The 15,551-nt window shown below is 39.5% G+C and overlaps 1 protein-coding gene across 7 annotated transcripts in view; it reads right to left on the reverse strand.

The window, feature by feature from the left end:
- Positions 1-15,551, reverse strand: part of MGAT5 (alpha-1,6-mannosylglycoprotein 6-beta-N-acetylglucosaminyltransferase) — a 111,901-nt gene that overhangs the window by 10,779 nt on the left and 85,571 nt on the right. For all 7 annotated transcript variants that reach the window (XM_074547924.1, XM_074547921.1, XM_074547923.1 and 4 more), the window contains 4 exons: positions 11,422-11,571; positions 3,682-3,828; positions 953-1,069; positions 110-184 (listed from right to left, as the gene is read on the reverse strand). In XM_074547924.1, the coding sequence (XP_074404025.1) occupies positions 110-184; positions 953-1,069; positions 3,682-3,828; positions 11,422-11,571 (489 nt within the window). The remainder of the gene's footprint in view (positions 1-109; positions 185-952; positions 1,070-3,681; positions 3,829-11,421; positions 11,572-15,551) is intronic.

Raw genomic sequence — 15,551 nt, forward strand, 5'->3', positions numbered from 1 at the left:
CACAGCTACTATTCCTACTTGGACAGCAGCAACACTGAGAAGCTTTAAAATGGAGATGGTTCTCCCTCTCCAGCATAATCCAAGAGTCATCCAAAAGAGAAGTTCATACCTGTTTTTCAATAAAGGCATTCATCCTCTGAAGCATTCCCTCACAGGTAAATTCATAGGGCAAATAAGGGTCAATCTGTGGAGACAGTGTGTTAAGGTTAGAGGGGTTTTTGTTTCAATCAACTTCATTGTGTACTCTGTGGCAGCAGCTTCTGGTCCAAATACTCCATTACAGAAACAAAAAGTACTAATAAACTCATTAAAAAATAAGTTTACAAAACCATCAGCTGTTTTAGCTGAATTTTTCCTCCTTTTTAAAGGCAGTAAGAATTGCTCCATGACTATCTTTATGGAAACTCAGGGTACACTGCCAAGTGGCAGATGTAAGGCTAGTCTGAGACCCTCTGGGATTCCAGAGCTCCTGATTTAACTAAGTTTCAGTTTTGAAGCTGAAGTGACAAAACAGAATGTGAAACCTTTGAAAATTCCTTCCTACTGTTCCCCCCTTGAAGTGCCCTCATTGCCATTCCTCACTGTAAGTGCACAAGCACTTCTCTGGGAATCTCAGGGCTACAAACCCAGAGAGGAGCAGGGCAGAGCTTGCAATGCTCCAAGAATCAACAATGAAACTCCCTCACTGAATGCACAGGAAACACAGATTGCTGTAGAATTCACATGTGAAATTCTCATTTCTATACAAATTCACCCACTCATATTTTTTAAGAACCAGACATATCCAGTACTAAAACATGAGAATTTCAATATCATAGATATGGAATAATGATTTTTTCTTCAATATCCTACCAAAATGCAGCACTCACTAGACTAACATTAGGAAGCACTGTATGTGCAGTACACACTCCACACTCAAGTGCTGACAGCAAATTGAAGACATATTTCTCACCTTTTGATTCAAAATTGATTTCACGGCCTTCTCAACCTCAGAAAGATCATTGATGTCCACAGTCCACACATGGGGCTTCCCAATGTAAACTTCAGCATAGGGATGCTGAGAGGTCAACTGAAAGAAGAAATTACATTGGTAAAAATTAAAGATATCCTTGCCCCTCACTCTCTTCATCAGACTTGGATAAATCAGTTAGAACACAACAGTCAGCATCACTCCTTCTGAGTTACTTTTCAGATTTTCTCTTTAAATTTAGAGTGTGAATTTACTTGGAAAACTGAAAATCAGATAACACACATCACAAGTCAGATATGGGCACCTCTAATTTGTGGCTTCAATCCTCACAAAGACCCACACCACAGAAGACTTGATGTTTACAGAAATTAAAGCACGACCCTGCTTCCCCACAGCTCATTCACAGAGCCACCCTCCTTCTTCACAACCTCTCACTGCCACAAATCCTGCTTAGACCTGCAAGGCTGGCTGACAGAGATGTCATCCTCACCCTGCATCCTTCAAATGGCAAACATTTCCACAGTTCTGTGAGCAACAGTGAAGAAAGAATAATTTTAAAAACCAGGGATGAATTCTGACTCTCATGACTGAGAGTAGAAGGGTAACATGACCTCACCAAGAATGATAACCAATATTTTGCTCATCACTTGGTAAGAAAACAATATCAATGAATGCCCAAGAGGGTAACTAAGAAAAGCTGCGTCAGAGTTGCTTTCAGAACTAGCAGGACAGCTCAATAAGTATTTTTTGTGACTGGTCACCCAGGAGCGAGAACATGCACATGAACACACAAAAGGGAGCAAAAGCTACAGAAGAAAGAAGTGGTTCACAGCAGCCTCAGAAAAAACCTGCATTTGCAATAAATACCAAAAACCCCCACAGGATAGGTTGTTTATAAGCAGTGTTTATACAGCTGCCTCTTTATGCTGTAGTTAGGATAAAAAGACATTGCAGAAGATGTGAAGCAGGAAGCAGAGTCTGTGGGGAAGAACCTTCTCCTGCACCAGGAGATACACTGTACTTGATCTTTTTTTCTGATCTGCCAGAAACTGTTGCATTCATTATTAAAAACCTATTAAAAGTAGCAATTGCATTTTGCTTGTGGAGAATAGCAACTTGTAAAGGTTACTGTACAAAACCACTAAATGCGGACTTCAAATTCTTGTATGGATAATCATGTCACGGAACCACACAAGCTCTTTTTGTTCTTTTTTAGCACTTGAAGAATGGAGAGAAGCATTTAAGGGTTCTTTAATCCCAAAGAACCAGCACCTGGATTATTGGCAATGGAGTCTAAATGCAGTTGTGAAGACCAGTCAGAGAAAATGTTGCTCTCAGGACAGGTCAGCAGGGCATGTGATGGCAGCAATGTATGGATATATATGATGTACTTAGAACTTGAGCAGTCAATAAGGATTATTTTTCTGTACAAGTCAGGCACACAGCATTTCTGTTAGTGCTGACACATGCCATCAGGATTTATCATGGCATTCCAAGCCCTGAAATTCCCACAAAGCTCTTAGATGGGTTCAGATTATTTACTGAGCCTGACCAGTTATGGTGTTTGGAAATGACACAAACACTGAGAGACTCACAGAAGAAAAGTCTTGAAAGGTGTCAAGGAGAAAGTTTAAACATGTTTTTATTCCCTTATTGCTGTCTCCTTTGTTAGCAACACAGACAGAAAAGGGGCAAGCTTCAGCTTGTACAGGACATGAATTCAGTGTATAACAAGAAAGGCAATTACAGTTGTGGATCATAAACTTATAAAGAATTTTTTTTGATGTTCCTGGTTGAAAATGGGAAATGTCCTCTGCTTATCAACCAGCTGATGCTGCTCAGGACACAATTTATATGGTCCAAGCATAACCTGAATCATCTGTATGTTACCTGAGAGCTTTCCCTTGCTGTAAATACATAAAGAATATATGTACATACACCTGTGAGCAAGCCATGGCCACAGACATGAGAGCTGATGTCAGAAATGGCTCTGTTAAATGTTTACAAGTACAGGCTGAATTTTACCTACACTGAATAAACAAAAAATGTTCCAAAGTCAGTGCCAGGATGAGGGGTTGGTTTACTTAGCTTCAGTCTTCTCTCACTAGAGCCTAAACACACTGACTGTTTTAAAAGCTTGGAGTTTGGTTTTCCTGTTTTCTTCAAGAGTCAGTTCTGCAAAAGTCTTCAGAATTCACCCACAACCACGGTGGGTGACCATTAATACCTTAACTCAACAGTGCCTGAACAGGTCTTTTCTGAAGAAAAAAATAAAATCCCAAAACACACATAACCACCCACAAATGCCCTTTTCATAATTTGCTTAAACACCTATTTACTTCCTGCACAGTACACTGCAATGTCTGTTTCTTCAACAAAATAAAAGCACTTTCAAATGATGTCAAAATAACACGATCTGTTCCTGGGCAGAACATCAGGTTTCCAAGAGAAACTTCAGTTTATCATGTCTCAATAAGAAGTAGCAGAATGTACCCAAAGCAAACCTAGAGGTAAAGACTGAAGTGTGCTCACAACACCACTGTAATTGTCCTACAAAAGTAAGGACTGATACAATGACTAAAGAAAAATGCAATTGAACACCTCTGGCAATAAACCTTGAACATCAATGCAATTTCTCTTACATTCTGTTATTAAAAGGAAACCCACAAGAATTTTCAATAAAACAAAGTATCAATATTGATAGAGCTTACCTCTCGGAGTGTAGGTTTGCCTTTGAAAAAATCAGTGTTTTTGCTACTTTTTGGTGGGTTAAATCTTAAATTTAGGAAAGCACATCCATTGGCAATAGCCTCCAATGGAGCAGGCCCTTCATATGGAAATCCAAGACCAACAAACAGCTGAAAAATACAAAACAAGAGATATTTTAATTTTTGTTATTCCCTAAAAAGCTAAGAGCTAGCTAAAAACAAACAAAACCACATTCTAAAGGTACCAGCCTGAAGAAAATGCAATGCTAAGAAGAAAATGGGAGAAATTCAGCAGCTCGCCCAAGCAGTAATGGAATGTCTTGCAAAACACATTTGACAATCATCACCTGTAATGAGCTGAGGTGGTTTTTCATGGAGCTGAGGCAACAACAGACCCTTCTAGGGCTTTTTTGGGCAGGGGGAAAAAAATTGGTGGTTTGCTTGGTGTGGAAGCGGAGCTGCTGGGGCTTTCCTACAGGCACAGGCTCTAAAGCAGCAATGTCCAGGAACAGCTGCACCAGGGTTTTCCCGACTCCCAAACCAGCCAAGCCGCTGGCTTTGCCATCACAACACGCTCCTGGTACACTAATTAAGGCTCCTAATTAAAACGGTAGGTGGCAGCAAACAGCAGCTCACGACACCGGACCGAGGCAGCGAGAGCCTGCAGGGGCTTCAGAGGGTTCAATGGCTCCAAGGGAAACCAGAGCAAAAATCCATCCCAAAGCTTTTCCTGCACCAGCTGGGATTCCAGGTGCTCTAGAAAAGGCACTGCTGTGCTCCAGTGAAAATATAATAATTTTTTTTTCTGAGTAGTCTAAAAAAATCTTGACCCCTTTTCCTGCCCAAGCATAATGAAACCTCCGGAATTAAATATAGGATTCTTCATCTGAATGTTTGTGTATAGGATTCTTCATTTGAATGTTTGTGTATAATGGGAGAACTACAAGCTCTGAGTTGGAACAATTTCTCAGTACTGCTGCATAACAATATGTGTATATATCTCTATATATATCTACTGCTTTTATCAGGAAAATAAAGCACAACCTTCATAACTCTAAGATCCATGCAATCAGGAGGAGGTCAAGGCACACTATTCTGCATTAAATCTTGTGCAACACAGAAATGAATCCCAGAACATTCACAGCTGCAGGCTCTTCCTAGGAGCTGATGCTAACACTGATGCATAAAGCTGTAGTCAGCCCTGTCGTGCAGAGGCATTGCAGCATCAATCCTCCCCAACCCATGGCAACAACAGCATAAATTCAGAGCAGGCTCATTTTAGAAAAGCAAGTTAACACTTCTCAGCATAGCTGGGGACATGCAATTTGCACTGCATGGAGCTGAATATTCTAATTTCAGTTCTCAATATTCAGGTTAAAGGAGTGGCAAAAAGTTTCTCAACTCTCTTACTGGTTTAAATCTTACAGAAACTCTCTAGTGGCTGAAAATAAAAAGATCCAGAAGCTATTTCTACTAAGAACAAATTATATAAATTATGGTTTTATATATGGCATAAAATATACCACCTTTCTGTCAGAGAAATACATACTACATATAATCTCAAAAGAAGGAATTTACAGAAAGGTAATCTGTTGAAAACAATGAATTAAGGACATGAAACCATTTCATGCAGTCTGCACATAAAATATTATTTATTTAAACTACTCCTTAGTTCAGGCAGAAAACCAGCTGAGAACCAGCAATTAAACCTATCTGAAGTATTAATTGCTCCTATGATCCTGTGTTTGTCTGTTATGTGGGGAATGCTGGGTTGTTTGCTTAGTTTTGCACTTTTTTAATAAACTGCTGCTGTGCACTGCTGAGTTCTGTGTCTGACTGGTCCATTTATTTGGGAGGAAGCTGCATGGGAAAAGAAACATGGGTTTGTGTTTTGACAGCACTGAGAGCACTGCCATCACTTAATCTATAATAAATAGCTTACCACCTGTTTCCCATCCATTTTCCAGCCTCACCTCTAAGCAGCACTGTTCCTTTGAAGGAAGGAAGAAAGAAGGATGTGTCTGATCCCTAGAAAAGGGTGGGTTTGTGTGTGTGTGCTGCCTGGTGGCCTGAGCCTGCAGCCTGGCTCACAGCTGCCTGCAGCCCCTCAAATCCTTCTTTCAGCCCTTCTATCACCCTCCAGCACATCATCATCAAAACAGCTGAAATTCCCAAACTCAGTCCAGACCCTTCTCCAGAAAGTTATCCCTTATAAAGTGTCCTTGCCCATGGCACGGGGTGGAACTAGATGATCTTCAAGGTCCATTTCAGCCCAAACCATTCTGTGAGTCTCTCTATGATTAACTTTCCCTGGTTAGGGAGTCAGTATTTTTGTCTGGTATAAAGAGCAAAACTGAAATATCTTACATGCCTCACATTCATTATGATTAAAAGAGCAAGTATTAGAGAACACAGGCCTTTTCTGTAACTCACAACACTCTCGTTTGCTAATCCTTTGAATTACATGGTTTGTTATTTCCAGAAAGGCTAAAACAATCTGTCAAGGTACTTCCTAAGAGTATGCAGCAAATACTGCAAGTCACTAACTGAAAAAGAACTGAAAAAAAGAAAAAAGCAGACTGGTCACTAACTGAAAAAGAACTGAAAAAAAGAAAAAAGCAGACATAACAGTCACCCATTTTCAGGTACCAGTGAAGCAAACATCATCCTCAATAGAGATGAGGCTGTGGGGAAGACAAGGCTCTGTCCCACAGAGTGAAGATTTACACCAGGCTCTGCTTGCCCTCATTTGTGATGTTCACTGCTGCCTCCAACACTGCAGGTGCTGATATGGCTCTTAGGGTAACTTCTCATCAGATGGAGGTCTGGTAACCCAGCCCACCATGGGAGGGCACCTGCACCCTAGGGCTGAAGATCCATATTGCAAAACTCCAAATGTGACTGTGCTGGTAACACCACAGTGGGAACATCTGGCTAAAAAATATTAGTCCAGATCTCACTCTATGAGCTGCAGCAGAACTGCTATGCAGAGGAGAATTGCTTTATGCTTTACTGGTTGATTAGTGCTTGGAAAAAATTAATAATCTGTTTTTGAGCATTTTTCTCACCTTTCCAATGTTTCTGAAAGCAAAAGCCATTATTTTTCCTAGACAGCTCTAAGTGGGCACATGGCAGAGCCAGCTCTGCACACTGACACCCCACAGAACGTGGTGATTGCCAAAAGGAAGCTGCACTGTAAAAGTCTATCTAAAAGAGAAAACTGCCAAGAAAAACAGAAATAGAATGATCATGGAAACAGCAATGTGGGGTTGTTTTTTTTTAGCCTATTCCTTTTTATCAAGGTCTGCTGCCCCAGTGTGTCTGTGCGCGTAGGTCTGCACAGAGCAGAGAAGGGGATTTGTGTCTGCAACATCACTGGCCCAACTAGAGTAAAGTTGAAACCCTTAACAGTTTGGTTTTCATAACAAAGGCTCCTCAGGAGCCTACTCCACCTTTGTAATAAACTGAACCTCTGCTTTGGAATGTCAGACTTTTGAGTTGGCCACCCAGCATCACACCAGCCACTCTTCCTGCTGTAATGTAAGGGGTCCTCTCACAGTGCAGTAGTTAAGTGGAGACATCTCTGACACAAAAAGTGACTCACAATCCCTCTCATGAAAAGCAGTATTTTTTTTGGTTGTTATTTTTTTTGGTGGAGTTTACAGCACCACATCAGACTACTATTAATATAAGTAAGTAAACAGTCATCCTAAATTATAGCCAGATGTATAAAATAAGGAGTGAATGCTTTACTTCCCTGACTGTAATTATGACTAGCTGAATAGTTAAGAAAAAATTTCATATTCCAGAGAGCAAATCCTCTAGTTTAACGCAGAGGAGTGTTTATCTTCTCTCCCTTTTCTAGCATTACTGCACTTTATTCAATTTATTCTGTCAGGTTGGTAGGTTTATCACCACTTTAATATGCTTCCTTATTCAACTTATATATTCTCTTCTAAACTTCAGAAAGAGGAGTATAGCAAAGGTTAACTATCTTGTTATATAACTATTCTTCTCATCAATACAAAATACTTCCTGTAAAAGTCAATCCTTTTGTGATTCAAACAACTTGAGAATAAAATCACTAGGTAAATATCTTTTCAGCTGATTTTATGAGGTTTAAATATATATTCCTTCACAAAAGGCAATATGAAAACAAAGTTTGTTTGCCTGTGTCTGTGTCAGGGTGTTGCTCCTACTTTTATTAATCATACAGAAATAGTAAAATCCACTCAGTAAAAGAATTTGAACTCTCTGAAAAATTCATAGTGACTTGAAGGAAAAAGTTGCATCTGAAACTTTCTCAAAAGAAGAAATACTTCTCAAGAATTCAACACTGGTTCCTCCAAGGGAGCCTGGTCCAAGCGCTCCAGCTGCCCACTTGGCAGGCAGCCCTGGGAGTTGGCAGAAGGCTGCCAGCTCGCCTACCCCATTCTCCTCCACCGTGATGAATGGCTCCACATCTCCTCATTAGGAACTGCAGACATGGCTCCTTTTTGTCATGCTCCACACAGCTGAAGCAGCCATGGTGAATCTCAAGCAGCCCCTCCTGCCTGCAGAGCTCCCTCCCTCTGAGATGTGCTGCTTTACAGCGTACGCAGAGGGACATGGCAGCTGCACACTACCCGGAATAACTCTGTCCTACCAGCTACTGCAGGGACCAAAGACACTGTGGGAATGCAAAGCTCTGATTAAGAATCACAGGACTGAGCCCTCACCTACTGGTGTTTGCTGTCTAAGGACAAAGTGAAGCAGTGCAGCACGAGCTGACACTTCTGACTAGGCTGAACCATGTGATTTGTTAAATTTTTATTTAGCTCTCCCTTTCTGAAAGCCAGAACATTTGTCATCTGACCTAACAAAAACCTGCTAACACAGTGCTGAAATCACAACCAAAACAGACAATTCTTGTCCATGGTCTCAACACATCTGAAGGTTTCTGGAAGTTTAAGGACAAAGGTTGCTGTCTCCCTATGATGCTCCAGATGAGCACTGCACCCACAGATGTTCCCAGCCTGGAGTTATGGCCCTGATTATTCACACACCTGCAGCACAGGCACAGTCTGTGACAAAGCCCCATAACTAAATTCATTACAGGACTCTGACTTTAATGAATAAAGTGATTATGATTAAAAAGTGTCCTTGAACATCACTGCATGCATGTGCACATACACATGGGGCTCCTCCAGGCACAAAGCTCCTCTTCAAGTCACCTTGATTTTTGTGAGAAATCTGCACTTATTTTAGCAATTCAACCCATGATCCAGCTGATATAAACACAATTGACCCACATAGGCAGCAGATGGCCACTGGTGACAGGTGAGCAGTGTTTTGTACTAAGCTGTGCTCAAGTATTGCCCCTTAAAGGGATCAAAATCTGGAACTGTGAATATGCAGGCAGCAAGAGCACTTGGAGCAAGTGTGTCTGTTGATCAACACTGACAGGTAACCATATGCTGAGGCAGAACAGCAGAGTACCTATGAGATACAAAGCAACAGCCAGCAAAAAAAACAAATCAAAACAAAACCCCACCCATCCCAATCGCCCTCCAACTGAAATGTCCAAAAAATCACATGGGAGATCTCAGTTTCCACTTTCAATCCCAGCATACTCCTATTTTTCTGTTCAATTAGATACATTGAAACTGTATTAGACAGGAATAATAAGCAAAATGCATGATGCAATAAGCCATATTTAATTTCATTTCGTTGCAAAATTAGAAATACATTTCACTCTCATTTCCATGACAATACTTATGTATTAGGAGCAGCAGATGGACTATTAACAGCTTATCATCAGGGCAAAGTTTTGTTAGCCTGGCTGAATCCTAAATAAATAATTTCCTTAAAAGGAAAACAGCTTTTGTCATTTGCAAACCTGCTAACAAAAGTTCAGAAGAGTCATATAAAAATACTGCTTGCAAATGTAATTTTTAAAACCCTGACTTCCTGATACAGGGTTCTGAAATATATCAATGATTTTCTTAGTGCCATCTACTAAGAAATGCAGCAAAGTCTGAAAATTATTTTCCCCAATGTTATGAAGGAAAAAACCAACCATAACCAATGCACAACAACAGAATAAAAATCATTAAAATCGAAAATGCTCTAGGACTCTGACAACAGTACAGCACAGATCCATGCTTTTCACCAGATACTTTTGGTGAAAAATAAGCAATTTACTATCTCAGGAGCACTTCATAATCCCAACACTCTTCTATCAGTCTCTTCTATCTGAAAGTGCAATTACTGCTCAAAATCTGACTGGAAGTAGTCTGCTCCCTCCTGTGTCACAAAATCCATACAACTAAACCGTGCAACACATAGGTATCAGCTTGAATTTGTCCTAAAGTAAATGTGTCTTTACACTGCATCTTAGAGCACAGCAAATATAACCAATAAGAACTAGATGAGACATCTAGTTAATACTGAAAATCAAGCTTTTTAATGTGATACATGCAAGACGGATGATAAAAAATTAGAGAAAGGCTTAGTAAAACATAACTATTATTATAACTGTCACTTGTATAGGGACTTCAGTAATTCTACTAAATTTGCTTATTTTACTATTTCAGTGAATAGAACACGTTTTTTAGGAGGTAGTCACTGTTCATGCTTGGGGGTTATTACAAGGTCAATATTCTTCCCACATTATGATTAACACAGGGATTTCATACTCCACACAGGCAAAAGCTGTGTAATCTCAGATTATCTGTGACGAAAGCAAATGTTGACTTTTTAATATTAACATTATGTGTATCTGCAGGCATCAAGCACATACACACAGTGTTTGCACTTAAAAACTCATAATTTACCAACAGCTGTCACACAGAGATGTCAAATTACCATAATTTTCCCAAGTACTTCAAAAAGGAGATCTCTGCAGTTGTGTGGGAAGCCTAAGAGGTGCTTGCTTTTTCCTTTTCTTTTTTTTAAAAGAGATTTATTTTTCTGTAGAAGTGCACTGCAAGAAAATATCAACAGTGGTGCACTTCCGCAGATTTTGCTAATTTTAAACACACAAACTCCTTCTTTCACCAACTTTAAGTCAAACGTTCTATTTAAATGTAATGTACTGAAGTGTTTGAATGCTGCAAGGTGCCACCAAGAGTATGGGAAGGACAGAGAATCCTGACAAAACTGTGGGGACAAAATTTATTTCCATGTATATCCCATCCCTCATCTTGAGTTCTGGAGGCACAGGCAAGGCGGAGCACAAGAAGCCACGCTCCTGTGCTCCCTCTCTGTGCCCAGCTGAGGCAGAGGAAGGACAGGAGTGGCAAATGAAGGGCTGCAGCTCTGCTTTTCTCCCTGGGAGAGCAGGGCTGCTCTGGGCTGGAGTCACTGGCAGGGCACAGCAGGCTGTGCAGCTTTTGGGTGTTACCTAACCTTGACCCCAGGCATGGCAAACACAGCACAGTCTCAGCTGATAATCTCCTTGAGCTGAATATCACATTCAAGAAAATGAAAAATGCATTTATCCCTGGTTCTCAAGCTGGTTGTTAAATGGGACTGTAGCTTGTCATCCCAATTTTCTAATATGAGCTGTCAATCCACCAAACAGAGACATGATGAAAAATGTATTCTTGGCACACAGAACACAACTTAAGCTCCTCTACACATGATAATTTTTTTCCAGTGCTTTTAAATTAGGATCTTATTCATAGGAGGTGAAATGCACGCACTTCAGACACCCTCTGCTTGGAGATATTTTTTGCCACCACTCCTGCTTGACAAACTTACTTTGGTTTCCCTCAGCAGAAACTGCAAATCCCTCCCACTGAGTATTCCATGGTTCTTCACATAGCCAGGAATGTACATGGTGCTTGTGCCATGAACTGTTCCATGGACCTCCATATAGGTGTGGATGACATCCAGGTAAGCCTTCTTATCCTGTAAGGGCAAGGAAAAAATAAAAATTGTTATGAATTTGAAGCAGCAATATTTAATCAGAGCTGGTTTTTTATCTCCTGTACCAGAAAAGCCAGGGAAAGAAGTTCACTCATCCCTATTTGATTTCCGCAATGTCTGATCTTGCACTACATTATTAGTTTGGTTTTCTACTAAACTGGAAGAAAACTGCAGCATTTTCACTCACAGTCGAGGTATAAAAAAATTAATATCAAGGCACTCTTAATTTGTAATTGGATAAAAACCAGGATGCCACCAGACAGCTGCAATCTCAGCATGCTGAAAAAATACTTGGCCTAAAAATAGTAAAAAACCCATTTTGAAATATCAAATTTTCACTGTTTTGGTCAGAGATGCAAGTTATTTTCTTCTTTGTGAAGAAAAGGCTGAATGTGTCACCTTAGTAAGATGCAGCCTTGCCAACTGAATAATTGAACACATCCCTTTATTTAAATACCCAGCATCTGAGTTCCATGAGAGACCTACAAATGTTCTGCCTACCTGAAGCTTTAAAGGCATTTTGGAAAAGACCCAGAGAAGAGCAACAGCTTTAATATTGCATTTAAAAAAAATTAAGAAAAAATAGTATACCATCCTAGTTTGCACACAAGAATTACTTTAATTTTCAATGCCATATGTTTTTTAAGTTTTAAGGACTACTGGCATCCCAAGGCAATTAGCTGAAGACTGTATTTACATGCAGTCTGCAACACAGATCAGAAGACTTTCCCTCAATATTTGCACATAGTCTTCGTAATAGCTCTAAAATCAGGCAACAAGTTGCTCTACTTCTTGGCAGCAAGTGAGTTTTTACAAATTCTACTTTCACTATTTTTGTCATGTAAATTCTGTGCACGGTTCCTGCACAGCCTGGTGTGAAAGCTGGCCAACAATTTTACTGAAGTTCACTCAAAGGACCAGCAGCCTGGTGAAAATCCTGTCTTTTCCAGCCCTGGAGGAGCAGGTGTCACACCCAGGTGGGTGAGTGCTGCTTCTTGAGCTTCCTTGCTGAATTCATGGCTGCAGAGTGTGTTTATTGTGTGTGACAATGGTTTCTGCCTTCACCCTGCTTGTGGTGGGCAGGATGGGCTGAGGCACCCCTGAGTGCCCCTTTGGCACCTCTGCCAGACACTGTCCTGGGCTAAGTGTTACATAAACCAGCCAACAGATAAAGACAAAGATGCTTTCTTCTTCAATGTGCCTGCTCTTGTTATTAATTAACACAATTTATTAAAAAAAAACCTAAAAGCTTGTTCTATTTTCTACTTCAAATTTGAATTACTCTGTAAGAGATATTCCTGACATAATTGCTCAAATACCATAATTAGAAACTGTGAGAAACTCGTACACTTCGTCAAGAGAAAATCCATTTAGAACTTTTTCTTTGGAAATGAGCGTGAGACATATGAAAGGAGTGTCTGGTCTTGTTTCCAGAGGATACCTTAATCCTGCCTGCCTGGCTTTTAATACTTCCAGAACTTTGGAGTGCTCAGGGTTCCCAATGGAAGAGAAGGCAAGGAAGCAGCAGGTCTGACATGATCCACCTGTAGCAACACCAAGGCACTTGCCTCAGATTTCACTGGCTCATGACACAAACCCTGGTGACATAAATGCACTCTAACTCAAAAAAAACCCAAAAACCAAACTGAGCAAAAAGCAGTTAGAAAGAACAAAACCAAGATTACCTAAAATTGCGCTTCTTTTCAAGATTGGAATGACAATTTTACAAACCTTTTATGGAATACTTAGTTATTGTAAAATGACATTAACCATGCACAGACTTCACTGGGAATAGTACTTAGGCATATAACTGACTTCTTTCCCAATTCAGAGTCTAAAACCACAAAAAAAACCCCATTTGTTATCCAAATAAATGGATAATTTATCTAACCAAAATCTCACCCTTTTATTTCCTTACTTTGAATCAAAACCAACTGCTTTCATAACCATCTACAAAGTACCATAAAAGTACTATTAACACATTATACTTTACCTAAAGCTCACTAATATTTGTCTCCTTTTGCAATTAAGTAATTCTGAATTTCCATATTCCTTGCAGACAAAGGTTATTTTGGATCATAAAAGTATATATTCTAGGAAGCCACCTCAGAAAAATGATCAGGACACAATCAAATTCTAGACATTAAAAAGAGAGAATTAGAAAATGAGAGTGCAAAAATAGCATTTATAAATAGAAAGGCTACATGTAAATAAAGAAAGAAATGTGACTGAAAACAAAATACTAACATTCCTTCAACTATTTATCTGCTTCCTGAGTTGCTCACTTGGGAGCAGATATAATTATTCTTTTATCTTAAACCACTTGAACTTTACTTTCTCCATGATGGATTCAAAGAGACAAGACCATGAGCAGCTGGGGACTAATGCCAACCTGACACTGTCTGCAGTTTGTGTCAGCCTGCACTGCTCACCCTGCTGTCCACACTACAAACCCAGACTTAGAGGATGGAAGATAATCACATTTATAAAAAGGCAAATAAATTCTCCACATAATCAAAATGGAAATTTAACAGTGAGTAACAGCTACACAAACCTTTTCTGAAACAATTTTTCAGCAGCTAAAATAAACATGCCATTCAGAAAAGTACTTTTTGTTGATCACTGACTGCAGAACTGCTATTACTGTTCATCAATCATTTCCACCTACTTTTAAAAGCATCTTGATAAGGCCTTTCTCATCAAAGAAATCAAGTGACAACTGCTTGATAAGTCTTTCCCCAGGACAATGTTGACAAGAAGACAAAGTATGAAGAGGTAAAATTTTAAGTTTGGTGGGTGAATAATTTAAATATATAAGCTATAAAAATATGTGGTGGAAACACAGTTCATCAAGAACTAAACTCTGCTTTTAGTTTTCTCAGTGTAGTACCTGGTGGTAATTAACAACTCTCCTTTACCAACAGTTTGCCAGTCCAAGGTAATGACAGCATTTTGCAATTTTGGACCATTTGGGTGCCCTCACAGAAGACCAAAAATTCAGCACTGAATGAAATTAAGCATCACTAGAGGCCAACTGCATTACAGAAGAGCTTGATTCAGAGCTTGATTTATGGCTTGAAAGTTCAGACTGCAAAACATATGTAAAACAGCCCATGTATCCAGCCTCACTTCCTTGCATTGAAAAATTCAGAAGGCAATGGTTTTATAAAGCTTGACAAATGTAATTCAGAAAAGCAAGTACTGGATACATCTTTGTGTATATCCTAAATGCATACTGAAGAGAAGTCCCATCATCTGAGTGCTTATCTGTAGAAGTGTCAAGTCAAAAGTGAGCCAAAATGCAGTGTACATGCAATGTATGACAATCAAGATTGTGACACAAACATAATCTCTGCTCAGGAACTGTCACCCTCTCAAAGACTTCTCAAGACATGCCTGAATAATGAAAATCCTGTCTACCAGGGAGCTAGAAGAGTGCACAAAGGCTGGGGAATATTAAGAGATTCAAATGCATACAGTGTTTTACAGTGGTAAATCACAAAGAGTAGATTAAGTCTCCTCACAGTCAAAGATGAAACTTTCAAATTTATAAATCTTGATTTGCCCCAAATTCATAAATGATGTGGAGAAGATTCAGTGATTCATGACTAGTAAGTATGAATTCTACACTGACCAAGTAATCTGAAATTTAAATAAAGAGTTAACTATGTAACCACACAAACCCCTCAAAATGACAATGACAATTCTTCCTGCCCAAGGAAATCCTCTCTCACCAAACTGGTAGCATTTTCTAAAGAAGCCAATCGGCTTGTAGGAATTTTTTGAAGTTCTTAAAGGAATTAAATCTCTTGGGGAGAGATTGGGAATCACTCTTATGAATGAACAGCCATCATGTGAAAGAGAACAGAGAAGTGACAAATGTACGCTGTAATTAATTCACACTAACAAAATTCAAACTAACTTCAAAATGTTGGATTAAAACATCACAAATATTGAACACC

This window comes from Zonotrichia albicollis, chromosome 10 (genome assembly GCF_047830755.1).
Source record: "Zonotrichia albicollis isolate bZonAlb1 chromosome 10, bZonAlb1.hap1, whole genome shotgun sequence".
In the NCBI taxonomy this organism is placed as follows: Eukaryota; Metazoa; Chordata; class Aves; order Passeriformes; family Passerellidae; genus Zonotrichia; species Zonotrichia albicollis.